This window comes from Podarcis muralis, chromosome 7 (assembly GCF_964188315.1).
Source record: "Podarcis muralis chromosome 7, rPodMur119.hap1.1, whole genome shotgun sequence".
NCBI classification, from domain to species: domain Eukaryota; kingdom Metazoa; phylum Chordata; class Lepidosauria; order Squamata; family Lacertidae; genus Podarcis; species Podarcis muralis.
In genome coordinates, this window is record NC_135661.1 from 30366845 (window position 1) to 30392756 (window position 25912).

General features: G+C 43.9%; 1 protein-coding gene and 1 long non-coding RNA gene across 2 annotated transcripts in view; one reads left to right on the top strand and one right to left on the bottom strand.

The window, feature by feature from the left end:
* Positions 1–23622, top strand: part of RHPN2 (rhophilin Rho GTPase binding protein 2) — a 41108-nt gene extending 17486 nt beyond the window's left edge. Inside the window, exons 4-15 of the mRNA XM_028740364.2 lie at positions 374–449; positions 3748–3825; positions 4457–4581; positions 5051–5217; positions 10361–10548; positions 13347–13503; positions 15729–15848; positions 16650–16844; positions 17601–17677; positions 19024–19170; positions 20152–20307; positions 20978–23622. Of these exons, the coding sequence (XP_028596197.1) occupies positions 374–449; positions 3748–3825; positions 4457–4581; positions 5051–5217; positions 10361–10548; positions 13347–13503; positions 15729–15848; positions 16650–16844; positions 17601–17677; positions 19024–19170; positions 20152–20307; positions 20978–21232 (1741 nt within the window). The 3' untranslated portion in view covers positions 21233–23622. The remainder of the gene's footprint in view (positions 1–373; positions 450–3747; positions 3826–4456; positions 4582–5050; positions 5218–10360; positions 10549–13346; positions 13504–15728; positions 15849–16649; positions 16845–17600; positions 17678–19023; positions 19171–20151; positions 20308–20977) is intronic.
* On the bottom strand, positions 15483–19056 carry LOC144328398 (uncharacterized). The gene is made up of 2 exons (XR_013393609.1): positions 18970–19056; positions 15483–16929 (listed from the first exon to the last, which is right to left on the bottom strand). It is a non-coding gene; the product is annotated as an uncharacterized LOC144328398 (long non-coding RNA).
* Positions 23623–25912: the final 2290 nt, after the last annotated feature.

Consider the following 25912-nt stretch of genomic DNA (forward strand, 5'->3'; position numbering starts at 1 on the left):
TGAACCAGGAGGTCAACCTTAAGAGAGGTCTGCCTATGAATGTCTGCCTATGTTTAACTCATTGCATGGCCTTGGGCAAGTCACTTCAGCTTTCATCTCCACTTCCTCTTCTTTGAAATGGAAAGGATCACTGCCCACTGAAGCAGTTTGTTGAGGGTGAAGGAAGAGTTTGCAAACCACTTTTTGGTTTGCTTGCTTTTTAAATGATGCAATTGAGCCTATTGGGGTGTAGGTGTCAAACAAGCTAGTCTACACTTATGGGTACTATATAGAGATTCACAGAACAACCACTTTCCTACATCAATTTGCGGTTTTTGAAAAGTTGGGGGAGGGGAAGTTTGATCTTAATCTTCTTCTTCTTTTTTTAACACAGGGAGGCTTTTAGCATTCCTCTGATACCACTTGGCTTGAAAGAGACCAAAGAGGTTGACTTCGCAGTTCCTTTGAAGGTAACGTTTCTACTAAGCAACTTTTAGTAGCAATATTTTACACCAGCAGGAAAAAGTATACACTGCAGATGTTGGGGTGATAAGACAGATTCAAATTCTCATTATGACTTAATTTGCTCTCCAGGGAAATGCTTCAAGAGAGATTTACAAGCCACAAAAGTTGGTTTAGGTTCACAATAAAAACCTTGATTCGACAGTGAATCTCAGGGTTTCATTGTTAAAAAAATCTTGTAAATTTATCACTTCCACCTAGATTATTTCTAGCTCTTATGGTTAAGAGAATTAAAAAAAAAAAAGTTGCATGATTTAAATTCCAAGAGCAGATTACAATTATGGGCCAGGCATTACCTTGTCTTTTGAGAAAAACAATAATGTCTCATTCATGCTGTCATAATATTAAAATTGCACACTTCTTTGTGGTTCTTCAACTGTGCTAGTCCCATTGTGTCCAGAGATTGTGGTGGAGGCACTAGCGAAGAGCCATTTCTTTAGGAATATGGAGAGATGTTTTGCCCATTTTTGCCCATAGGGGCCTTCCCTACCCTTATCAAATGTTACTGTGAGATGCTGGATTTACTCTCCTGCAGAGATGTGCAAGTCCACATGCATGAGCATTAATACACCACATAATGCACAGCCTGTCAGTCCCCCGACTGGGGAGGCTCACTTTACGCAGCTGATAACAGATTGTAGGCACTTGTGCTATTTGAAGATATATTTACGTGAAATAACAAACCCCTTCCTTGGTTTTTAAAACAGCTCAAGACTGACTGTTGCAGAGTAAATGAAAGCAGCATGAGGAACAGGACTTGGGTCAATGGTCATATTCAGACAATCCTATTTTGCTTCATTAAGCTGAACTATAGAAAACCCTTTTGGCTGCACAATCAGTTCCATTGCATGATCCGGCAAACCCAGACATCATCCATGAACTATAGTTTGCCCCTGGGTGATATCCAATGTTATTTGCACAATACTAACTTGGGTCCGTTAATTGCAATGGGTTGCTATCAACGTAGCATTAAGCAGATTGTTCCATTAGTGAAAGGATTTCTCATGCACAATGGAGCAATCTACCCCTCTCTTCCCCCTGTATGTCCTCTGTAAATCTGTTCTGGGGCTTCCCCCAACTCTCTGGAGCAGATCGGGGGATGGTGGAAGGCACACACAGGGGGGAGGACTCTCATTGTGCTAGCGCCCAGTGGGTTTACTTTAAGTAGAACTTCATTGGTTACAACCCATTGTGTCCAAAATTGCTTTGGGATGAGCCAGGGTGCTAAGCTATGGTTTAAAGTAGCCTTAATATCCTGACTTGTTTCAAAGCCCTTAACTTGTTGGTTTGGGTGACATTTAATGGAAGACTTCTTGGCAGAAGCCTGTTTGCCAGGATCATGCAAAGGCAGGAATGAAGGGACTGCTGGTGCTGAAATCTAAATGCAGCCACTATGAGGTTGGGGTGAGGGCAGTGAGTGTAACATGTTGGAGGCCACTGGTAGCCCTGCAGTGTAATAACCTAGATAAGGGCCCCAGAGTTCTGAGTTGACCAAGGTTGGTTTGTTGGCCTGTAGTTTTTAGTGAGTGTTAGACAGGTTTTACTGGCTTTACTGCAAGATCGTTGTGAGGTTTTATGGTTCTCTTTCCTAGACTGATCCTACTGATCTGCTTTTATGTGTGTGTATTGCCTTGCTCCACTGAATTGGTGGTATAAAAATTCCCTGTCTGCCCAAAGTGCCTTCTTTGGGCCAATCACACACAAGACTGAAGAGCTCTGGTTTTAAATTTTCTTGGTACGAGTAAAACACCAAATAAATCTCCACAGAAATCTGAATGGAGAGCAGGCTTTGGCTCAGGCAGGCAGTTGTGACTTTTAATAGACTTTGTTTCAAGTGCTGTTGCTGCTTCTGTGCAGTAAATGAATCACATAAACAACCCCCCCCCCCCCTTGAAACAGGAAAGAGAGACAGAGAAGGACAGAGAAAGATTTATCAAGATTCTGTCTGGGGCAGTAGGGAGCTGGGCAAATATTTACACCATGAATGAAATCAGGTTCTCCGCCCCTCTCCATGGCCATTCTCTATCCCTCCAAATGAACCCACCCTCCCACAATGCTGTGCATATCTAGGTTTATTCTGCTAATTTACACCCTGCCCCCTTTCATTTTAAAATGCAGAGTCCATTCTCAATAGTATTCTTGTGCCCTGAATGGGGTTATGAAACAGATGTGTGTGCAGGAAACCCTGTCTTTGCCAGAGGGCAAAGAAATGTCGGAATTAGGCAACAGACCGATCTTCCCAGCAAACATTGCTAAGGTTTGAAGTTGAGTTTGCTCCCTTTTAACCTGGCTGGTTATGAATAGTCAGCCTTTTAATCTCAGAGGAGCAAAGTGGACGTGAAGCAATTTCTAGAATACCCAAGAGTATAAGAAGAGTCTTGCTAGGTCAGAAAAAGGGCCACCCATTGTTTTCCTCATAGTGAGGAATGCATCTGGAAAGCCAACAAGCAGGTCATCAAGTTCAAAACACAGTCCTGATGTTGCTCCTCAGCAACTGCTATTCAATGGTAGACTGCTTTTAAATGTGAATGTTCTATACTGGAGAGGGGGACCGGATTTGTATGTGCCCCCTTGTTCCATTCAGTTTGATCATTCCTGTGTTCAGGCAAAGCTAGCAGACATCACCATGCCTTGTGGCAGTCAGTTCTGCTAATTAATTTTGTGGTGTTGATTTTGCTGGATGACTCAAAATTCTAGTGTGACAGAAGAGAGAGAAAAATTCTCGGTCCACTCCCTCCACCCCAGGTGTGCATACTGTCTCGTCACATACCTCACATACTTCGAATTGTTGTTGACAAATACAAAATTGGAAACTGGGTCATCTTTTGCATAGTGGTGGTCATAGCCTTTAAGCAGCAATTTCAATTTTCAGAGTGTGTGTGTGACATGAGCTTCTCTGGCTGTTTTGTCTCTTAGAATGTGCTGTGGGGATGAAGGTTGTCTTTACTAAGAAATGCTAAACAAATCTCATTCAGTGGCCAAGCTTCAGTGTTATAAACCAGCCATCAAGGCTTGGAGCTTTTCTAAAAATTAGGTGAGGATTTAGGCTTCATACAGAGTCAAGGACTCTACTTGCTTAATGTTAGTTCCTTTTTGGCAAATGCACATGTCAGTTCAGGGCTACATGATCAGGTGAGCTCTTCATTACTTATTGATAGCATTGTCAAAGTTTTTAAAAATACTTGAACAGCCATAGTGAAGATATTCAGGATTTGAACTGTACCATGTCTCCCTTATCATTTCCAGGACTTTATTCTGGAACACTACAGTGAAGAAGGTTCTGAATACGAAAATGAAATTGCTGATCTTATGGACTTAAGACAAGTAAGTTAAGTCTATTTAGAAAATGGACTTAGATTTCAGGTGTGGTTTTTTAAAAAACAAAACAAAACTGTAGATGAGAACTTTAAAAAAAATGATTTAGATGCAAGACTGGCCCTAGGCATCTCCCCATGGAAACATTGGCTACATAGGAACTTGAACTAGACCCTCCCCCTAAAAAACCCTGTACCTGTATAAACTATGGACGTAGTAGCTGTAATTCCTGCATTGCAAAGGGTTGGAGTAGAAGATCCTTGGGGTCCCTTCCACCTCTATGACTCTCTAGATGCCAGCAGAAATGAGCTCACTCCAAAAAAGTAATCGCCATACATTAGGTGTTTGCTTGCTATCCATTAGTTTGTTACTAGTGAATAATTGGAATTTGGATACTTCCACTGCCTGGATCTTGTGTTCATTTGTACACTGCCCAACAGTGTAGCCATGCTTTGTTTTCATTTACCTTCACTTTTGTAGCGTATTCCCAATCATTTAAGAAGCGACTTTGGGCATGACCAAGTGAGCTGCAGCCTATGAAAATGTGTTCAGAACTCTGTACTAATGTGATGTTGTAAAATCCATTTACATGGCACATGTTGATGACATACCATGGTGAATGTATGTTTTGTATTCTAAGGCCTGCCGTACCCCCAGCAGAGATGAATCGGGAGTTGAGATGTTGATGAGCTATTTTGTTCAGCTCGGCTTTGTAGAGAATAGATTTTTTCCACCAAGCAGACACCTGGGGATTTTATTTACCTGGTAAGTTCCATTTAGAATGTTGTTAGTGTTGGTTCTAATGCGTTGGGAGCACAGCTTTGCATAGTGGGTTTGAAATTTGACCTGGCGGATTGCAGCCCTGTGTTTCTGGAGGCAAAATGCAAAGCCTCCCATTTGGCCAAAAAAGCTCTTAGCGATCCAGTCAAGCGTTGCAAGGGAGGGGTGTGCTGCTTTTAAAAGAGCAAGAAGAAATGTGCTTTCTAGTTGACAAAGCTCAGCAATTAATGTGTGTTACGTGCCCTGGATTATGAGCATTGTTGACTCTTAGTCAAAGTAAAGAAGAGCCCATCAATGAGCTGGTGCAAATGTAATGCTTGTCAGATGCTTAATTGCAGCTAAGAGGGTTGGGAGTGGGTCTTAAAATTGTCTATTCTTTGTCCCAATCCCCTCACCACCCCACCACCCTTCTTAATTACATACATATTAGGTTTCGTTTCTGTTTTTGCTGAAGGTACGACTCTTTCACTGGTGTTCCCGTCTGCCAGAAGAACCTGTTGCTGGAAAAAGCTAGTATTCTGTTCAACATCGGAGCCCTCTACACCCAGATTGGCACAAGGTGCCATCAGCAGACGCAGGCTGGGCTTCAAAAGGCCATTGAAGCCTTTCAGAAAGCAGCAGGTAGGGAAGAGTTGTATGTTGCTTCTCCAAACACCTTTGGATAGTTGCTTGATCCAGTTGCTTCTCTTTTGCATGCATAGAGCCTTACACGTTCCACATGAGCCTGTGTGTACACACTGTACCTTTCAGGCACATCCAAAGCGTGTTCTTTCCCATAGAGATTTCTGTGCACTGTGGTTCATCCTCCCAGAGCTACAATTCTCAGCAGTCCTTAACCAATGACAGTGCCCAGAATTCTTTGAGGGAAAGAATGTGCTTCAAATGTACCTTAAAAGATATAGTGTGTACACAGCCTTCATTTAATTTCAACGTATTTGCCCTCAAAAGAGACCCAGGATTAAACGGGTTTTTAGCATGAGAGGGGCACACGCTTAAAACAATAATTATTAAAAGATTCACTTTTCAAGTTTAGTCCCATTAAATATGAAACTGCCCAAGTAACTCATTTAGTTGAGACTAAGGGTTGTATCCGATTTAAGCTACATATACAGCATATATTGATAACCCCTGCCCACCTCAAACCCTAGGAATCGTAGCTCTGTGAGGGGTAAACTACAATTCCCAGTATTTTGTCTGTGTGTGTGTGTGTGTGCGTGCGCTTTAAACGCGTGGTGTGCATGCAGCCTAAGTTTTATTCAGGAGTAGACCCATTGAAATGAAGTGACAGTGTTAGTTATACTCAGCCATTTTCGTGGGTTTCCTTTCTAGCTTTGGATGCAACCCAAAGTGAATATTATGGTTAACAATTAATGAGCTGTAGTTTCAAGGCCTTAGACTGTGGTCCATTATTAACAGCTTTTTAAGTCTCATAAGTCTTTCTCCATTCCTTTCCTAACGTAGGCATTGCACTGGCTGGTATATAATTTATTGCAGCTTATACTCCAAAGTAAGGGCTGTCTGTAGCTTGGTGGCAGAGCCCTTGTTTTGCATGCAGAAGGTCCTAGGTTCAGTCCCTGGCAGCATCTTCAGGTAGGGCTAGGAAAGTCTCCTGGCTAAAACCATAGGGAGCTGCTGCCAGTCACTGTAGTACTAAGTTGGAGAGACCAAGGGTCTGATTTGGTGTAAGGCAGCTTCCTGTGTCTCCAATGATCCACACTTTAAATTCTCCCCACCCTAAGTGCAATGGCTTCCTGTATTGTGCACACCAATCTCTGATGGGTGAGTCGTTTCAGGGGTCCCAGCACATACCTTGGTTTGTATTTCCTTGCAGTGGTGGTCACAGGAGACTGAGGGCATTTTCTGTGCCCTAAGGTTTATTTTTGCTGGTTTAAATTCGGTTTAGCTAAAGGGAAAAATAGAATATGGAGAAATACAAGGAGTATTCCCTGGATGCCCAGATCCACTTTTGGGACAAGTACTCTTTGGTGAGAGAGTCCCAGCAGAGATTTTAAAATCACAAAACATGCAACAAAATAAGTGTGGAAATATAGGCTGTTAGACCTTTAAAATATTCCCTTCCAAGTTGCTTCCAAAGTTATCCACTTCTCTTAGCATAGAAAGAGACCATACATTTGGTAAGTTAAAAATGGTTTACTTACAAATTATTCAAAGGTCAGATTCATGTGCTTTTATATACAGCAGCAAGAAAAGACAGGCAGTTTATCTTGCAAAATGATAATACTTTCTATATTACTTGCATAGAAATACAAATATGGCTTGCTAAAGCCACACGGTCTAAGCTTCCAGCATCCAGCTTAGACATCTGTACTGTTTGGGTTCACATGGTAGAATAAAAAAGACCCAAAGGGGTTGGTAGCCCTTCCTCCCTAGGCGAGGGGCTGTGACCTAGCTAAGCCTGGCAGGACAATTTCCCAAAATTGTACCATCTGTGCACAAGAGGGAAATATCAGAAGACTTGGGAGAAAGCCAAGATTTTCAGAAGTCCAAAAAAGTTGTGGGGTTTTTTGGGGAGGGGGGTGACCAACACCTCTAAGTACAGCCCAACAAGGACTAAGTGTTATCTGTGGTCATGGAATGCTGGCTGGTTGGCAGGGGGAGGAATGGAATGAATTGGAATGGCTTAATCTCTGAACAGCAGCTGCAAGCTACACACTGCAATATTTTGTTGCAGGTCCCACTTGTGTTTGTCTAATTTGCATAATTTGTACTCGGCACAGAATCTGTTTTTCTCCACTGGAGCAGGATTCTGCCTCCCCCACCCTTGAACACAATCAAAACTACACACAGGCCCAGCTGAGATTATTCTGAGATGGGCACCCAGCCTAAATCTGTCTGCTTCAAAGATGTGCTTCAGTTTGCCTTTCCAGCAAAATGCTTTTCATTGTACCTGTGGGGCGTGACCACATAGCATTGTGCACAATGCGTTATCATTCATAACTGTACACATAGTTCTTTGTGGACAGAGGGAAGATTGTTGCTATGGCTTTGGTCTATAAACACAGCCCTGTGCATACATATATGTACTTAAGAGACACAAAAAAAAAGGGGGAAAAAAGAAAAGGTCACGGCTGAAGTACTTATGATGTAAGGATGAACTAAACCAAGACAAGCTGCTGTGGACTTTTGTCTGTGGATCTGTTAAGAAATTGAGGGTCTGGCAATTTTTTATCTAAAGCTGACATCTTTTTCTGTGAGAAGTTGAGAAGAGCCTTTGCTCCCAGAATTTTACAGCCGCTTTTAAGGCAAAACGTATTAGAAAAGGAGCATTTAATAAAAGATTGCCCCACCCAAGGCTGCTTTTCATATGACAATGGAAGCAGGAAATTTAAAACTAGCAAAAGCTCCACCATAATGTCAGTAACCCCCTTGAGTGGGGGATGGGGGAACTCACAGAACCAAATAATGCAATGCTCCATTCTCTGTCATATTGGGCAATTAAAAACTTGCTTCTGAAACTTGACAAACTGGTTGGGTAAGGTGCATTTTTGAGATTAGATTTCAGCACCAGCATGCAAGTATTACTTTAGTGCTTATACTACAGTAAATGTTTGTTTTAATTTTCCAAAAGGATAGTTTGTCATCTAACTCCATTTTGGCTTGCTTGCTGCTATGGCAGAGCTCTGGCTCGGCTCCAGACTCTGCTCGAGGGAGTGCCCTGGCTCAGTTGCTAAGGGATTTCTCTTCCTCCTCAGACCCTCAAATGTCTCTGCTCTTTTTCATTCCTCTCCTAACTGCCACGCCATTTCAGTGTTGCTGTCAATTGTTTTTATCCCACATTTCCTCCAAGGAACTCAGGTAGCACTTGCGGTGTTCCTCTTCACTGCCACTCTTTTATCCTCACAACAACCCTGTGAGGTAGGCCAGAGTGAGAGTGGGAGATTGGCCCAAAATCACATAGCAAGCTGCATGACAGAATAAGATTGGAACCTGGGTCTCCTTGGTAGTAGTCCTGCACTCTTGGGGCTTTGGGCATATTCAAAGCATCTTTTCTCCTTAAATAATTCTGGGCACTCACAGAGTTACAGAAACCTGTACCAAACTACAGTGCCCATAATTATTTGAGGGAAAGAAGGTGTTTTAAACACATAGTGTGCACACAGTCTAACTCTGTGGTGGGGAACCTCCAGCCCATGAGCCTAATTAGGTCCACCAGGCCTCCGCATTTGTCCTTTGAGGCAGTTTTGGCCAAGACTCACCCACCTGCCCAACTGATGTCATATATGATGCTAGGGGTGGAGCAAGTAAAGAGTGAGTTGGGCCAAAAAGAGGTGTGCATAGAACTATGTGTGGTGCTCTAAGAACATAAGAATCGCCTGCTGGATCAAGCCAATGGCCCTTCTAATCCAATATCCTGTTCTCACATTGGCCCCAATGGGAAGCTTGCAAGCAGGACCTGAGCACAAGCGCCGCTTCCCCTTTTGTGGCTTCCGGCAACTGGGATTCCAAAGCATTGCTGCCTCCATCTCTGGAGTTGGAGCATAGCCATCATGGCTAGTAGCCATTGAATTTGGCTAATCATTTTTAAACTGCCCTGAGACCCCCAGGTATAGGGTGGTATATAAATTCAACAAACAAATTAACAACAACAATAATTTAAAGCCATCTAAGTTGGTGGCCGTTACGTATTCATTGGTGGTCTGTGTTTGCCTGAGCTTGAGTCTGGATTTAGGATTTTGAGCTCCTGTGTTCTGATTCGATACATGATATCCAATCACAGAACATTTCAGGATTTGGACCTCTGCCATTGGCCCTTAAACTCTTAGTCATGATTCGCAGATTGGACGTTTAGACAGCCAATCAACATTGGGAGTGGCCCAGGGCTTCAGAAATGTATACAAGCAGTTGCTTTGCCTCTGTTGTCCAGTTCTGTTAGTTCAATAAAGGTTCTTGCTGTTGTCACTGTGTCTTGCCTTGTGGAAACCCACCTACACTTCAGTGGCCATCACCAGCTCCTGTGGGAGCAAGTTCCTTAGTTGAACTGTGCGCTGCGTGAAGTAATCCTTTCTTTTATCTGTCCTGTCAGCTTCATGGGATGTCCCCAAGTTCTAGTGTCATGAGAGCTGGAGAAAACTTTTTCTCTATCCACTTTCTTCACTCCATGCATAATTTTATAAACTCCTATCATGTCGCCTCTTAACTAAAAATCCCCAAATGCTGTAACCTTTCCTCATAAGGGAGTCACTCCACCCTTTTGATCATTTTGTTGCCCTTTCCTGAACCTTTGAGTAATCAGTAGATTGCCAGGGCTTCCAAGAGCCACTCAGGTCTCCAGGTCAGTGCCAGTGAGCCACAGGGCATCCACGTGCTGCTCTGGGCCTTGTGCCCATGCAGTTTAATTTCAAAACTGCAAGGGCAAAAGCAGCCCCACCCACTTGCCAGATACCTGTGTTGGAGATAAAAGTCTGGCCTGCTTCAGATAATGCATACTGAATGCTTGGCTATCTAATGCAGGTATGGGAAACTTTTGGCCCTCCAGTTGTTGCTGAACTACAACTCCCATCACCCCTGGCCATTGGCCATGCTTGCTGGGACTTCTGGGAGTTGTAGTTCAGCAAAAGCTGGAGGGCCAAAGCTTCCCCACACCTGAATACTTTAGTGTGTCCGCCACACACACAGCTGAAGCAGCTGCTGTTACAGCTTTAATTTAAACTCAATACAGTATTTTGTCAGCCAGTAATCATGATATCTTATAAACATCATATCACTACTAACATTTTTTTGTTCCCTCCCCTCCCCATTTCAGGAGTTTTAAATTACCTAAAAGAGACTTTTACTCACACTCCAAGTTACGACATGAGCCCTGCCATGCTGAGTGTGCTGGTCAAGATGATGTTGGCTCAGGCTCAGGAATGTGACTTTGAGCAGATTTGCCTTCCCGGAATACAAAATGAATTTTTCACGCTTGTGAAAATGGCCCAGGAAGTGGCAAAGGTAGGTGACAAGGTGAAGGTCCTGTTCACACAGGCATGTTTTTATTATTTGATTATGGCATGTCTGAACTAGCCATCTTAGAATTGTAACTGTAGAACTTTCATATAATTTATGTCAATATGAATGGGATACTTTTTTTTTTAATGGAAACATAGGAACACACATAGAACCTTACACAGAGTCATAACATTGGCCCATCTAACTCAGTATTGTCCACACTGGCTGGCAGCAGCTCTCCAGGGTTGCAGATAGGGCTGGGAATGTCCCCTATCTGGATCTCCCTGGAACCAAACCGGAGCCTCCTGCACGCAAAGCAGACAGCCACTCTCAAACAGTCAATTAAAAACAAGGCAGTTCTTCCCCACAGGCTTGCAATGTAAAAAAGATGTGATGAAATGGGGAGGGAAGAGGAAAAGGCAAGCTCAGGCACAGTTTTTAAAAGTTTTATAGTATTTCTTATAATGAAATGGAATTGGAATGGGGACAGTTCAAGGACAGGAGGAGTCTGATGGGGTCCATCAGGTGGAATGGGTCCTGCCTCCCAGCTCTCCCACTGCTGGAATTGACTTGCAAACAATTGTTCTAGTCCAGTGTGGTGTAGTGGTTAAGAGCGGTAGTCTCCTAATCTGGGGAACCGGGTTCGCGTCTCCGCTCCTCCACATGCAGCTGCTGGGTGACCTTGGGCCAGTCACACTTCTTTGAAGTCTCTCAGCCCCACTCACCTCACAGAGTGTTTGTTGTGGGGGAGGAAGGGAAAGGAGAATGTGAGCCGCTTTGAGACTCCTTAAAGGGAGTGAAAGGCGGGATATCAAATCCAAACTCTTCTTCTTCTTCTTCTACTGCCAGCCAAACTTTTAAAAGAGTGGGGGGTGGGGGGAGTTGGGCATGCACATTCCAGCTGGGAATCTCGCCCTGCCTACCTTGGGATTCTCAGAAAAAGAAGACTCCTCCTCAGAATTCAAAACAGGCAGAGGAAGGTTGCCAGGGAATGCATGAATTGCGCCTGAGAGAAATTGGATTTGATGACCAAACTGCATAACCTGGTCAGCAAATAAAGTGCCTCAGTTTGCAGCGGCCAACGAAGGTCATGAAGCACATGACTTAAAGCTGCCTCTTCAGACTTTGGCTTGCAAATGCTAAGTTCCAGTGGCATGGTTGCAAGCAGGACCTAAATCCAGATTTTAATCTAGCTCTTCAGAAACAAGTGCACGTTGATTAAATTAGCCATCTGCCAACAGTTCTTCTCATTAAGGCAACTGAAAGATTTGCCGACCAATTATGCTACCCCCATTATAGCAGGTAGATTATTGCAGCACATTCAAAGCACTTTCTTTCCTACAAAGAATTCTGGGCACTGTAGTTTGTGAAGGGTTGCTGGGAGAATTGTAACTCTGTGAGAGGGAAACTACAGTGCCCAGAATTGTTTGAAGGGATGGAAGGTGCTTATGTGCTTTAAATGTGTAGTTTCTACACAGTATATTCCACAGTATAAAGGACTCAGACAGTGCTTTTCATAATCAAGAAAATCCAGATTACACTAAGAATGTGAAATTTTACATTCATTAGAAAACAAATAAGTTTCTACTGTTTCCTTTTTTAAAAAACAACAACTCCCTGGCTGGTAATGAGAGAATGTGGATAGTGTGGGTTCAAGGTTCAGTAACAGAGCACATGCTTTGCATGGAGAAGTATCTGGCTCCGTCCTCTAGTTCAGTGCCTTATTCTCTCATGGGGAACCCTCTGGGGGCCACATGTCAGTCGTGGTCGGGGCCGGAGGCCAAAGTGGGTGGAACAAGGGGTGTGACTTTTCCCTTTGTATGATTGTCTACATTACAGGCTTTGCAAAAGTCAGAGGTTTCTACACACAGAGAGACACACACGTCCATCCTTCATCTAAGGCAAACAAAAGGTGTTGTTGTAGTTGCAGGATACATTCCAGCCAAGAAAAAGCACTTGAGGAAGGTGCAGAGCATGGCTGGTGAAGGGGGCGTGACCAAAGGAGAACCCCAGAGGCTGGATAAAGTGCCCCAGAGGGCCACATTTCAACTCCACTCAGGCCTGGGGTTCTCTCCTTCCCACCCTCACAAGTTAAAAGACCAGGCAATGGGCAAGACCTCTGCCAGAGACCCTGAAGAGGTGTTATTAGTCATGGCAGATGGACCAATGAAGCAGTTTCCTGTGCAAAACCTGGTGTTTTAAGGAGGCAGAACAAGAGGCAAAGTTTTGACTCAGAGAAAGAATAATGGATTGTATAGTACCACAGTGGCTGTTACTCCCAAGCCATCCTGGATCTTAAGGCATTGCTGAAAGTAGCTGAAGGGATTTCTGCTTAGGCCAGGGGGTGGGGTGCACTAACCAATTCCCATGGATTTCCTTTCTGCTGCTGTACATGCACACAACATCACACATTGTTCTTGAGGGTTCCCCAAACTTCATCAGGAAGGAAAAGGCAAGAAAGGTTGAGTGGAACTCTGCTTGCGCTTCTCAGGGTCCACAGCAGATTTCATCCAGTGAGGAGGCCTTAGACTGTTGCTTTTCCTGTTTCATTTAAAGTCACTCTTCTTGCTTCAGCCATTCAGCTTCCACACTCACATGGGTGAGTGCATGTGGAGAAAACACCAATGGTTCACAGTTTTTGTTTTGAATCCTTCCTAATTTCTACCTTTCCAGCCTACAAATCCTCCTAGGTGTGCACACCCTATTGACTATCCGCAAATGGTTGGCATTACCCACAGATGACTCAGCTTTTAATGACAAGGAAAATGTCTCAGAGTTGGACTTTGTGCTTTTGTTTTCAGGTTGGAGAAACATACATGCTTGTTAACACAGCAATGAGTCAAGCACCAGTCAAGGAGAACATCCCTTATTCCTGGTCAAAACTGGCTCAAGTCAAATCGGACCATTTCAGAGCGTTGGCACATTATTTTGTTGCAACAATTTTGAGTGACCACCAACGTAAGTCAGGTTTTGTATTCATTCGCTTCTTTACCTACCCAGAGTGCTTTGTTTCAGCAAATGGCGCAAGCCAAGAAACATGTGTGTTTCTTGACTTGTGTGTGTTAAACTCTGGAACTTGCTCCCATAGGAGGTAGTGATGGCCACCAACTTGGATGGCTTTAAAAGAGGATTAGACAAATTAATTGAGGAGGAGAAGTCTATTGATGGCTGCTAACCATGATGACTGTTCTCGGCCTCCACAGTTGGAGGTAGCAATGCTTCTGAATACCAGTTGTTGAAAACCACAGGAGAAGAGATTGTTGCTCTTGTGCTCGAATCCTGCTTGCTGGTTTCCCACAGACAGCTGTTCAGCCACTGTGGGAACAGGATGTTGCACTAGATGGGCCATTGTCTTGATCTAGCAGGCTCTTATGGTCTTATGAGGTAGCCCAGCAGACATCTTGGACACTCTTAAGCCAGCATTCCCACTCCTGATGCCCTCCAGATCTTTTGGACTACAGTTGACATCACCCCTGGCCATGCTGGCTGGGGCTGATGGGAGTTGTAGTCAAAAACACCAGGAGGTCACCAGGGTGGGGAAGACTAGTCTTTTTATGACACACTGCACAAAATATGGTTTCTCTGATCAAGGAGGAAGCTCTGTTTTGTCTCCCACCAAAGGCAGAGACATGGTTGTTGGGAAGGGGAGAGAGACAGAGAGGGCGGGGGCTTCTCAGTGACTGCCAATATTGTGGTACACCTTGTCCTGCAAGGCTTATTTGATGATCTTCTGCTGGCTAGTGAATGTCCTTGTTGTTCCATTAGGCTTTTGCCTTGCCAGGGAATCAGTAGCTTTGAAGCATAGCATGCTGGGCCCCTTTCTCTTGCATTTTGTAGTAAGAATCCGCTTGCTATTATGATTGCGTTTTTAACTGCTGCAAGCTAACCTGAATGATGCTTATGCATTTGGATGAGAAATAAATTCATGTATTTATGTACAAATAAATGAATAAAATAAAATTAGTTACAGTGCTTATACTTGGTTACAGCAGGAATTTGAATGCAATAATGTCCCTTTTTTCATGGGTGAAATATAGGATATTTTGATAAGCAAAATAAAAGCCTCTTTTTAATTCATCCAAACCGCATGCATGCATGCATGTATGTGTGTGTGGTAGGGATGGAATCAGGTTGTTGTCTGAGGATCACCATTGTCCAGAAAATACAACAACCCCCCCCCCCCAAAAAAAAACATGGACACAGCCTTTTAATAACTTTGGCATTCCCCATCTGGAAAATTGGTTTCCTTGTCTGTTTAAGAACTTAAGAGCATAACACTAGCCTGTTGGATAAGGCCAATGGTCCATCAAGTCCAGCATCTTATTCTCATGGTGGCCAACCAGATGCTTGCTTAATGCAGTCTTGGACAGCCTGATGAAAGAAATGGGAGGAATAACTTAGCCAGCACATGCAGACTTGAGGAGGAGACAACTATTATTATATCATGTATGCAAATTAAATCGCTAAAAAACCTGCCAATTGCTAAGGTTGACTGATGATGATTCAGTGGTACCACCTACCAATTTATTTAGGGTGGGTAAAAAGATACCCTAATGGTCCAGCTTAAGAAGAGTATATTATTTGTGTATCTTAATATGCACCTTATGCCAGAGAAATTATCCTTTTGTGCTCTGCCATTTCTTCTCCTCAGTCTAATTTCAAAAATGGTGCTCTGTAAACTTTTGTTTGATCCTCGCCATACCGCACCTGGTATGTGGCCCCTGGACCTTTGGACAAGGGGAAATGTGGCCCTCTGGCTGGGAACATTCTCCATACTTGATCTAAAAATCTGCTACATATGGCAGTAAATCTTAAACTAAACAATAAAATTGCACTTTGGCAGAGCTCAAGTTCCCCTGCCCTCTATTCCCTTGTTATTCTGCAATTAGCTAATGTTTGCAAACAGGTTTGAAGACGGAAGGTGTGCTTTTTTAAAAAACATTCTGAGTAAAGTAGCCTTGGTGAGCATGCCATGACATTCAGGCATCTGTCAGCAAAACGAGCCTATGAGGAATCCAAAATAATGTAAAGAGTAGTCCACTTAAACAGGTTTTAGAGATTGTTGTTCATGTTTTCAGGCCACACCTTCAATTAGCAGACCTTGAGGCATCTCCACCAGACGGAAATGAAAGTAAACCTGTATTTATCCTCTCTTTCATGTGCATTTGTTTACACCATTCTAGTGCGCCAGAATGATGACGAAGACCAACAGGAAAAGGCTTTTTCCCAGCTGTATGACCACATGCCGGAAGGACTGACCCCCTTGGCTGTTTTGCGGGACCGAGTTCAGCGGAAACAACTTGGTGAGGGCAAGCTCCCTTATCTTGGCTCAGTCCAGACATTGCCTCAAACCAGGGCTTTCACTAACCCTGGTTTAGAACCAAAAATCATGGATTGAACAGCAGGCAGATTCTGGTCTTTTCTACAGCCACCTTCCCATGCCTCCCCAAACTGGTGCAATTTGATACAGCCACCCCACCTGTTCTCAGTAAGACTTGTCCACATGGCTCTGCTGCCTTTGGTGGGGAGGTTGATGACTGAAGGTGTAGAGGGACAGAGGAGGAACCTGATTATGCCACTCACAGCTAGCCAGATCCTCATGTCCACTTGTGAGTCACAAAAGGGATTGTTACCTGTGTCCCCCATTTCCCCAAGCACTGAGATGCCCCATCTGAGATGGCTAAGCTCTCAAGCCCCATATGCACACAAGGCTCCCATATCTGGCTCTTGCACAGTGCCTCAAAGGCGGGGGATTGTTTTGCTCTTCCATACAGCTGGCAAGAGTGAATCCAGGCGTGTGTGTGTGTGTAACTTCTTTGCTGTGGCCAGCAAGTCAGGCCTTTAAATTTCAGAAGATCCCATGTTCCTGTCCTCACTGAAACAATCCTTACGATTGCATGCCGGTCTTTGAAAGGTCTTCTGCAAAGCTTGTTCAGTTTTGCTAAGGATTGTGGGAGTTGGGTGTTTGACCACAACAGCTAGGCTTCTGGTTGTGATGGGGCCAATCTACATTGACATTTACGGAACATGAAGTGGCAGGGAGCGGGGAGAATATTTTAGGAGCTAACTCTTGTGTTATGGTCCTATATATTTGCTTTTCCCAGCAAAAGCCCACCTGCGGAGAGCCATTGTTCATCATGAAGAAGCCTTGAGGGTTTGTGGCTTGTGCAAAAAGCTCCGGAATATTGAGGTGCTCCAGGAAATCCTGTCAGTTGCCCACAAGCGGTCCCTTCTCAAATATTCACAGCAGGAGCAGGAAGATGACTTTTCGAGTTTGCTGCAGGCTCCAGATATCCTCCGTAAGTCCTTTATAGTCTGGGGTGCCCCAGAATCGAATCCCTTCCATATACTGTTTCTATTTTATCTGAAAGCCGCCTTGAATCCCTGTCAGGGAAAAAGGCAGGATTTAAATAAGCATCAGCAGCATCAGCAAGTGGGAGCTTTAGTTCTTGAACTGCTGGCTGAGAAGGGCCTTGTCCAAATCTTGTGTCGGCCCAGGACCCACTAGGCAGGGGGAGGGGGAAGTTCTTGGCATACAAATTTTGTTAGTTTACTTATTATACCGCTCTTCAAATAAATGGCACCAGGGTGGTTTAGAAAAACTTCAAAAAAAAACTGATCAAAAGAAAGCCAAGCTTGTTTTGAAAACAACCAGGAGCCCCCCCCCCAAAAAAAACTTAAAGAAAAGGATAATTCCCAACAATATGATAGGAAAACCCATTGTTTTCAGCTTTGTTATAAATGGCTTTGTTATTGGGAGACCTCTAATACTGTAAATAATAAATAAATGCCTCAATGTCGTGAGGAAGGGGGCGAAACAAGCCTTCTGTGGAAGGGAGCTCCCAAGCTCCCAGATAGCCTTGCTTCTTGTAGAAGCTGCTCTGTCTTCCTGACAAGGTGGAGTCTTAATCGGGGCCTTAGGAACCTCAGAGGGTTGTTGTGAAGATAAAATGGGGGCTGGGTGGGAAAGTGATGTGTGCTGCTCTGCACTCCTTGCTAAAAGTGTGTGTGTGTGGGGGAATAATAATACTAAGTTTTGTTTGATTTTGTTATAGCTAAGACAGACCATAAAATAGAAGCAGTTGCTCCTCTGTTCTCCAAGGTCAAAGTCAAAGACTTCTTTGAGAGGCTGGTATGTATGAAGCAACATTGCCTGTTCCTGTTTGCTCGGGTGCCCCTCTGTAATTTTGCTTCTAATGAATGCAAATTCATTTTCTTGTTAAAGGGAAATTCTCTATGAGTCTGCAGTTAATAGAGCTCATTAAGGGAAGCTTTTCAAATTGCATACATTAAACCCTTGCAACTAGCAGTGGAGACTGTACTTCTGTGATCTGAATACAGAATTAGCTTTCTGTTCAGATCCTCGTCCCAAGTCAGGGTTATGCCAGTTTAGCCAGACCTGGTCGGGATCTGTTGACTGTCAGGTGGGTTAAGGTACATGTCTGTTTAGTCTGGACTATAGATTTGTGTGTGTTATTAATGTGGATTAAGCTATTTGTGCTTACATGTGCACGCACACCACCATGAACCACTTGGATTAAGAGGGGTAAAAAGTAAAATTTGCTTTTTCTCTTGGATCCTCACTGACAGTCTGATGCAGACAAAGCATTTCCTGGTACCTATTGTTAAGACATCAGGAACACCCCTCAGGCTTGAGCGCTCCTCTCCTGCCGCCCTTGACCTTGTGTACACCTTCCTCTTAAGAACATAAAAGAACCTGCTGGATCTGGCCAAAGGCTCATCCGGTCCAGCATTTGGTTCTCATAGTGCCAACTTTGGAAATCCTGAAATGAGGACCTGAGTGCAACAGCACTCTCCTCGCTTGCAGTTTCCGGGAACTGGTACATTCACAGCTTTAACTATGGCTTATTCATATTGTTAATGCTAACTATGGTTTAGCAAACTAGTCGGGAGAATGCGTAACATTGGACCTAATTGATCAAATGGCCATACATCTGTACCAGGCCTAAGAAAATATTATTTAGGTTTTATTTATTAAATTTATATCCTGACCATCCTCCCAAAAGAGCTCAGAGCGGCATAAATGTCATAAAAAATTTCTAGGTAACATGAAAGAAGAGAGAAAAAGAGGGAGGATGACCATGTGTAGTGGAGGCTGTTCCACTGGGGCTAGTGAAGCACTGCCCCACCAGCTTCAGTGTACCCTCAGCCAACCTGCACCTGCCTGCCTTCTGACTTGACTTAACAAGGCCAGGGGGTGGTCCTGCCTGCCAGCTTTTCTCCTCCTTTGTCTCAGTGTTGCCCTCATAGAACTCAGCAGGAAGGAGGCGGCTGGGGGCAAGACTAGAATGGGTTTGCTCTGGCGCCACCTAGTGTTGGGCTCCCTGCCTTCTGCCCCACCAGTCTCAATGGGCACCAGCCACCATTGCCCCCCACACGCGGTGGAGAGTTTCTATGGCTCACCTTAACATTTGCAGATCACCGAGGATAATGGTCCATACTGCTCTTCCTCTTCAGGGTCCGCTGACGGTCTTTTCAGCAAAGCAGAGGTGGACTGCTCCTCGCACTGTCCGTTTCCAGTGTGAAGCTGAGGGTCTGGGGTTTACCCTGAAAGGAGGACCCCCAGTGCATGTTTACTGCCTGGATCCAGGTTGCCCTGCATCAGTAAGTAGGACTCTCCCTGTGCTGCCTTCCACTGGCTTTACAGGGCTCTGTGGGAAAGCTTCACTGCACCCTGGGACCTTCCACGTTTGGTGTAGAGGGTATAGCGTTAATTTCAGCGAAATTTTCAGAGTTAAAAATTAGCAAAAGCTGAACCTTCCCTCTCTTGCACAGCTGTTCGGTTTCCCCTTACAGCAGGGGTAGGAAGGCCTGAGGCAGCAAATTAAAAACCTGTTCTCCTGTACCTTGAGGTCTTGCTCACAAAGCAGGCCTGTGAAGTGGGTGGGTCAATGGGGGCAGATTCGATGTCAGGTATGGACAAGGTGAAGTTGGGGCACAGCCTTGGAAGGGGATAAGAGAGAAAGAGCAGCAGGTGGAGAGAAAAGGCTAGGTGTTCTTCAATGGGGCTTCCTTCCCAGTTTACATGTACATAGGATTGCATACCTGTGACTTTAATTATGCTTGTCCTTCACTGTGAGAGGCAGCCTTCTCTGGGTTAGGCGGCACCTGACCACTCACATACTGTTTGCCATATATGGGAAGAGGAGGAAATATTTCCAGAGAATGTGACCTGGGGCCCCTCTGGACAGGGGCTTTTCTGCTGGTATCTTCTGCGACATCTTTTTGACGCAGTAATGATACACTAGTAGTGGACTTAACCTGCTTCAGCAGTTCTGCAATACTTCTCCAAAGCTACCACATTATTGCTGTCTGGAGGACGAAACAAAAAACCCCCAAACCCCAGAAAATTTGTTATATGTGACATGGAATTTTAGCAGGAAGTTACAGAATCTGTAATGAAATGAAGCCCCAAAAGATTTGCATATGCAAACAGAATTGAAAATAGGATTGTGTATGACTGTCCTGATAACATCATGAGCATGAAGCATCAAAGATATACGCAATAAAAAGGATGTCCAGAGGGGCCCATGTTGCTTTCTGCCCAACCTCAGCTGATACTAAGATGCACCCATTGATCCTAAGTTGGCAGGTCTGAAAGAAGGAGACTGTGTCGTTTCCATTGAAGGCGTGGATTGCAAATGGCTGGGAGTGAGTGAGGTCTTGGAAAAATTGAGAAATGTCAGCAGGCAGGAGACTGAGATCCAGGTCATCAGCTGCCAAGATAACACAGTGTCCATGGTAAGTAAAGAGGTAACTCTCAAATATGAGCTGGGAACCTACAACAAAGCGTTGCCATACGGAGTGCTCTTGTTGAAGGCACTAGGCAGCCATTCCCTTTCTAAGGATACTCCATTCCATTCTCCTTCTCCCTCCCCCACAAAAAAAGGCCTGCCAGCATTCCATGCCCACTCAATATACTCTGGCTGGGTGAGGAGCTATGATTGTTTCCCTCTAAAGTTGTTTTTCTATTCTGTAGACTTCATGTTGGTTTTGGATGTTTTCTAAATCTAGCAACTAGGGAAAGGATTTCACTTTTTCTCTGCAGTCTCCATGCTAACTAGACTAGTATTAAATTCTTATTTTTCCAAAGTTGCTGCTAGTGATCTGTCCAAGTATATGTTTCAGGAATTTAATGCTGAGCATATAGCCCTTTTCAAAAGCAGGCAGCCCTGGACAAATTGCCTTCTTACAAAACATGCTTCCCCCTATGAGCCTTTCCAGACCTAACAAGCAAAGTTCAGTGGTCTAGATTGGCCTGTGTCCATCATGGAATATAATTAATGCCGAAGAATGGCAAAATCTGTCTCAGCAAATGGTTCACACACTGCATGCCCTTTTGTTGTCTTCCAAATGTTGACCCATCATGGATGACTGATTATTAATATTTTTTATGCTCTTTCCCTCCTAGCATAACAAAAGTGCAACTTATTCTGCAGGAATGCAGAAAACATACTCTCTGATTTGTTTGGCTATGGAAGAAGATAAAATAGATAAGACCAAGAAGGTGACTCCTAAACTTTCCTTTTTGAGTTGGGGAACGAAGAACAGAAAAAAAGCAGCCAGCACACTTTGCCTGCCTTCCGCTGTCCCTGGAAGCACCCCAACCAAGAAGAAACTTGTCTCGCCTTTCACACTCTTGAGTACGGACAGCTCCTTGTACTAGGACTTGAAAAGAGAGGCTTATTCTTGATGGAAAGGTTCCCTGAATGCATGTGCCATAAATCTGAAATGTAGCCCTTTTGTGAATCTGGAGTAAGCCCAGAGTTACGGCACTGCCAGCTCACATCTGGCCCACCCTACATGGTTTTTAAGGATCCTGCGCTGCCACTGTTGGAGAAGCACAGCATTGTCATCAGGAGAGATTTGGGAGTCCTTTCGCTTGAAAAGAAAATGACATATGTTGCTACCAGACTACATGTGAGATTCCTGTCTGGGTTTCTGTCCTAGTTATTATTTGTCCTGCAAAACTATAGACAAAGTTGTTTATAGCATGCAGTATAAGCTGCAAAGACTTATGAAGGATTTTAAAAAATGTTGTTGTATATAGCAGGGGCAAGTTCATGACACGATACCGGTGATGAACAGCAATTTTAAACGAAGGCTGATTGAATGTCCGCTTTAGACTGGCAGACAAAGGAAAACAATTGCTTGCAAAAATGCCATAGAGTTAGGGGCAGTTCTCCTGTCACTGTACATTGATGTGGAGCCACTGAAGTCCAGCAAAGATTACAGGGGAGACTGATGTGGTGGGATCCTATGGCCCTCTAGATAATCTCTGACCATAATCCCTAATCACTGGCCAAGCTAGTGGAAACAGCTGGGGGGTCCCCAAATACCAGGGGTGCAGCAGGTTCCCCCATCCCTTGGTTAAGTTAATAAGCGGGTGCTTGCGTGCCGTCTGACCAAAGGTTCAGAGCATTGTGGGAAATTAAAATGGCAGCAGTCCAGTGCCAACCAGAGTGCACCACCCACTGCTAGGGCTTGTCAATTTAGGAGGGGGGCTCATCCGAGAGCACTTTGTCAATGGTCCCCTCAAACTTGGGAGATGGTCCCAGTTATGGACAGAAAAAAAGCCTGCTGGATCAGGCCAATGGCCCATCTAGTCCAGCATCCTGTTCTCACAGTTGCTTGTGGGAAACCAGCAAGCAGGATTCGAACACAAGTGGCTTCTCCCCTCCTATGGTTTCCAGCAACTGGTATTCAGAAGCATTGCTGCCTCCAACTGTGGAGGGCAGAGCATATCTGTTGTGGCTAGAAACCATTGATAGCCTTCTCTTCCATGAAGGTACATGAATTTAAATCAGTGGTGGGTTACCTCTGGCCCTCCAGATGTGGTTGGAGTCCAACATTACAACGCCACCACAGGATAGACCCACAGCAATGCATCTTCCATGGTGCTGCCTTGTAATATGCAGAGGTCATTGAGTATATCTTTCACAAAAACGGTTTAGCAGTCCTAATATTTCAGAATTGCATGATGTGCTGTAGGTTCTTTACCTCTGTGAAGCCGAATAATAATAACAACTGTAAATATGGCAATTTGTGGTGGCAATTTAAAACTATCCGGGTTATATATTGCTACAGGTGTTAAAGATAGGAAGGGGCAATAAAAAAATCGCTTTTGGCCTGGATCAAGCTCACACCATTGTAAAAACGTATAGTTCAGTTACAGCAGAGCTGGGGAACTGGTGACCTTCCAGATTGTGTTGGAATCCAGCATCAGAACCAGTTAGCAGGCCTGCTGGTTGGGGATTTTGTGACTGGTAGTCCAGCAACATCTGGAGGGTCACAGCCCCCACCCCAAGCTGCAGCTTCCATAGTGCCACTGTATTTGGAGTAATATTCCAAAGTGCTTCCAATGTAATTAACAGTGCCTTAAAGAGAAATTTAGGGATTCACCAGTGATTTAGGAACTCAGCCAGGTGGTAAATGTGATCTCTCTCCCACCCCGTAATTTTGTGTTTTATTGCTGCTATAACTTCTGTTCACTGTAAAGTTGCAGGTTGCTAACACAGTTGTGTTAGACTGAATATTGTCTACAGGGTAGATCTTACGATGTTTGGTCAATACAGATTAAGCGGATGAAATCGTAACTCCATCTGAGCTCCTGCTTTGGGTTGCGCTGGAGTTGAGATTGCTTCTGCTGATTTGAAATTTTAGAAAATGTTTCAAGTGGAAAGTTTTTGGAAAATCTGAACCACTAACTTTGTATTAACTCATGATTCTTCTTAGGCTTTTGTGTTTATACATGGTAGGGTGTAAATATATAAATTTTAAAAGATTTTATTTAAGAATGAGTTCTGCAGGTGAATTCTGCTGAGGAACAACTTATTTTCCATTTGAATGTGAACAGTATGATACAGTTTCAATTCTGATTGACTGTTGACATTTGTTTAGAATGCAGATTTAAAACAACTTGCTTCATAATGATCCTTCTGTGAAAGGAAAAATCATAAATAGCAGCTGCTGCTATTGTTTTTTGTTGTTGTGCAATATCTGAATTAACACTGTGGAATCAATTCTGTCCATTAATAAAATATGTGTAGCAAGTCATGCAGCAAATCTTCTGATTATGTCATTATATTACATATAGCAACACAGGCAGTATAATACTTGCATTTCTACTTTTTAATATATCATTTTGATATCTAAATTGTTGAAAAACTGTATGGTATATTTGGATATATTGTGTTAATTTTAGAATGTTGCACAGTTGCTGTTCTTCCATCTAGCTCAGGGGTCGGCAACCCGCGGCTCCGGAGCCACATGTGGCTCTTTTACACCTTTGCTGTGGCTCCGGGGCGGATACTAGCGCATTGTGCGCCCCGACACTCCCCACTGTGGCGGGCGCTGTACTGGCTGTGACGTCGCATGGGGGCGGTGCGTGCGTTAGTCACGCACCGTCCCGACGTCACCTTCCCGCCCGCCCGCTACATTGTAAGGGGCATGTACGCTGGTCACTGTTTTGAAGGGGAGTGAAGAACACACACACAGAAAAAGGTAACTTGTTAATTTAACGTTTATTTCTATGAGGAGGAGAAATTCTGAGGGGTCAAACAAAGAAATAATAAAAAAGTGACAAAAAAGTTATTTTTATAATGACGAGTTTTGCGGCTCCCAGTTTTTTTCCCTTCGGAAACGGGTCCAAGTGGCTCTTTTGGTCTTAAAGGTTGCAGACCCCTGATCTAGCTCAATATCATCTTCCATGACTAGTAGCACCTTTCCAGGGTCTCTGGCAGAGGTATTTCCCATCGCCTGTTGCCTGATCCTTTTAAATGGAGATGCCACAGATTTGGCAACGCATTTGCTTTGCAACCCCAGGTATGGTTGGGTGAGACCCCTGTCTGAAACCCTGGAGAGCTGCTGCCAGTCAGTGTAGATAAAACCAAGCTAGATTGACTGCTCCTCTGACTCAGTTTAAAGCAGTTTTCCCAGTTCCTAACCTGGGACCTTAAGCATAAGGAACAGGTGCACAGCCATGGAGCTAAGACTCCCTCCTCTTTAAGCTGCAAAAGCCAATAAAGGATCAGGTTGAGGTGGTGGTGGAAATGTATGAAAACAGGGGGACATGCTTCCTCCAAGTCAAAGTCCCTTTTTTCACCCACTCTCCTGTGTCCCCTCTTGCATAATAGGGAAATAGCTTTGTTCAAACATTCTGGCTCCACTTACCCATTGCATATTTTCACTCCAGATCAAGACAGGGGTACAGAAGTAAAAGAAAGAATGTCACAGAGCCCTCCTGGCGATTTATTTTATTTTATTTTATTTTTTTGCTTAGTGCTATAATTCATTCTCAGGTCTGCTTCTTCTCCAAAGCCTTTCCAAGATCACTAGGATGTGTTAAGAGTTACAGGTTAGCCTTACGTGCCCAGACCCTTACTTAAAAAAATAATACTTTGGGTTTAAAATCTTCATAAGCCCACTGTGTGAAAAAGGAGCAGCATGGCTGTTTTGCAAATTGTGATAAAGATTTTGATAGATTAGGAAGTAAGACTTTAACTTCATTAGCAGGAACAGCCCTTGCACTTAATTACTCATGTTCTTGGTTTCCTTAATCTAATGGAACAGGCCAACCATTTAAAATAATTAACTGGACATATAGACTGGAAAACAATAAATGAAGGCATCTCAGTATACACAAAGTAGAAAAATATACAAGTGGGAAAAGAAACACCAGAAAGGCGGCATATACAGTGGTATCTTGGGTTACAGACGCTTCAGGTTACATACTCCGCTAACCCAGAAATGTTACTTCGGGTTAAGAACTTTGCTTCAGGATGAGAACAGAAATCGTACTCTGGCGGTGCGGCAGTAGCAGGAGGCCCCATTAGCTAAAGTGGTGCTTCAGGTTAAGAACAGTTTCAGGTTAAGAACAGACCTCCGGAACGAATTAAGTACTTAACCCGAGGTACCACTGTACTTCAATCAAATAACACCAACACAGCCACCACTTTCCCTGCTTTTGCAAGAAATCCTAACTACCAATGGCAATCTAATCATTATATTTGAGGCTCCAGTAACTCATATCTATGGAATATGGGAATCTGCATCCCCATAAAATTGCATTGCTATGGAAATGCAGCCTCTTTGTATTTGAACTGTAGTAATGTTTTGCAACAACTGTGATTAAATTACTTTCTTCCTACAACCTCCACTGTTTGAGAGATTAGTATGCGCACCCACACTTCAGTGAGGAGTTCACAGGGAGGTCCCAGGAGACCTTCTAAATTGCCCCAGAAGCACCGCAGGAAAAAGCTGCAGCTCAGTAATAACACACATGAGATCTGCATTCAGAAGTTATCAGGCTTGATCCTGGTTTCTCTTCGCAAGCAATGGGGAGCAT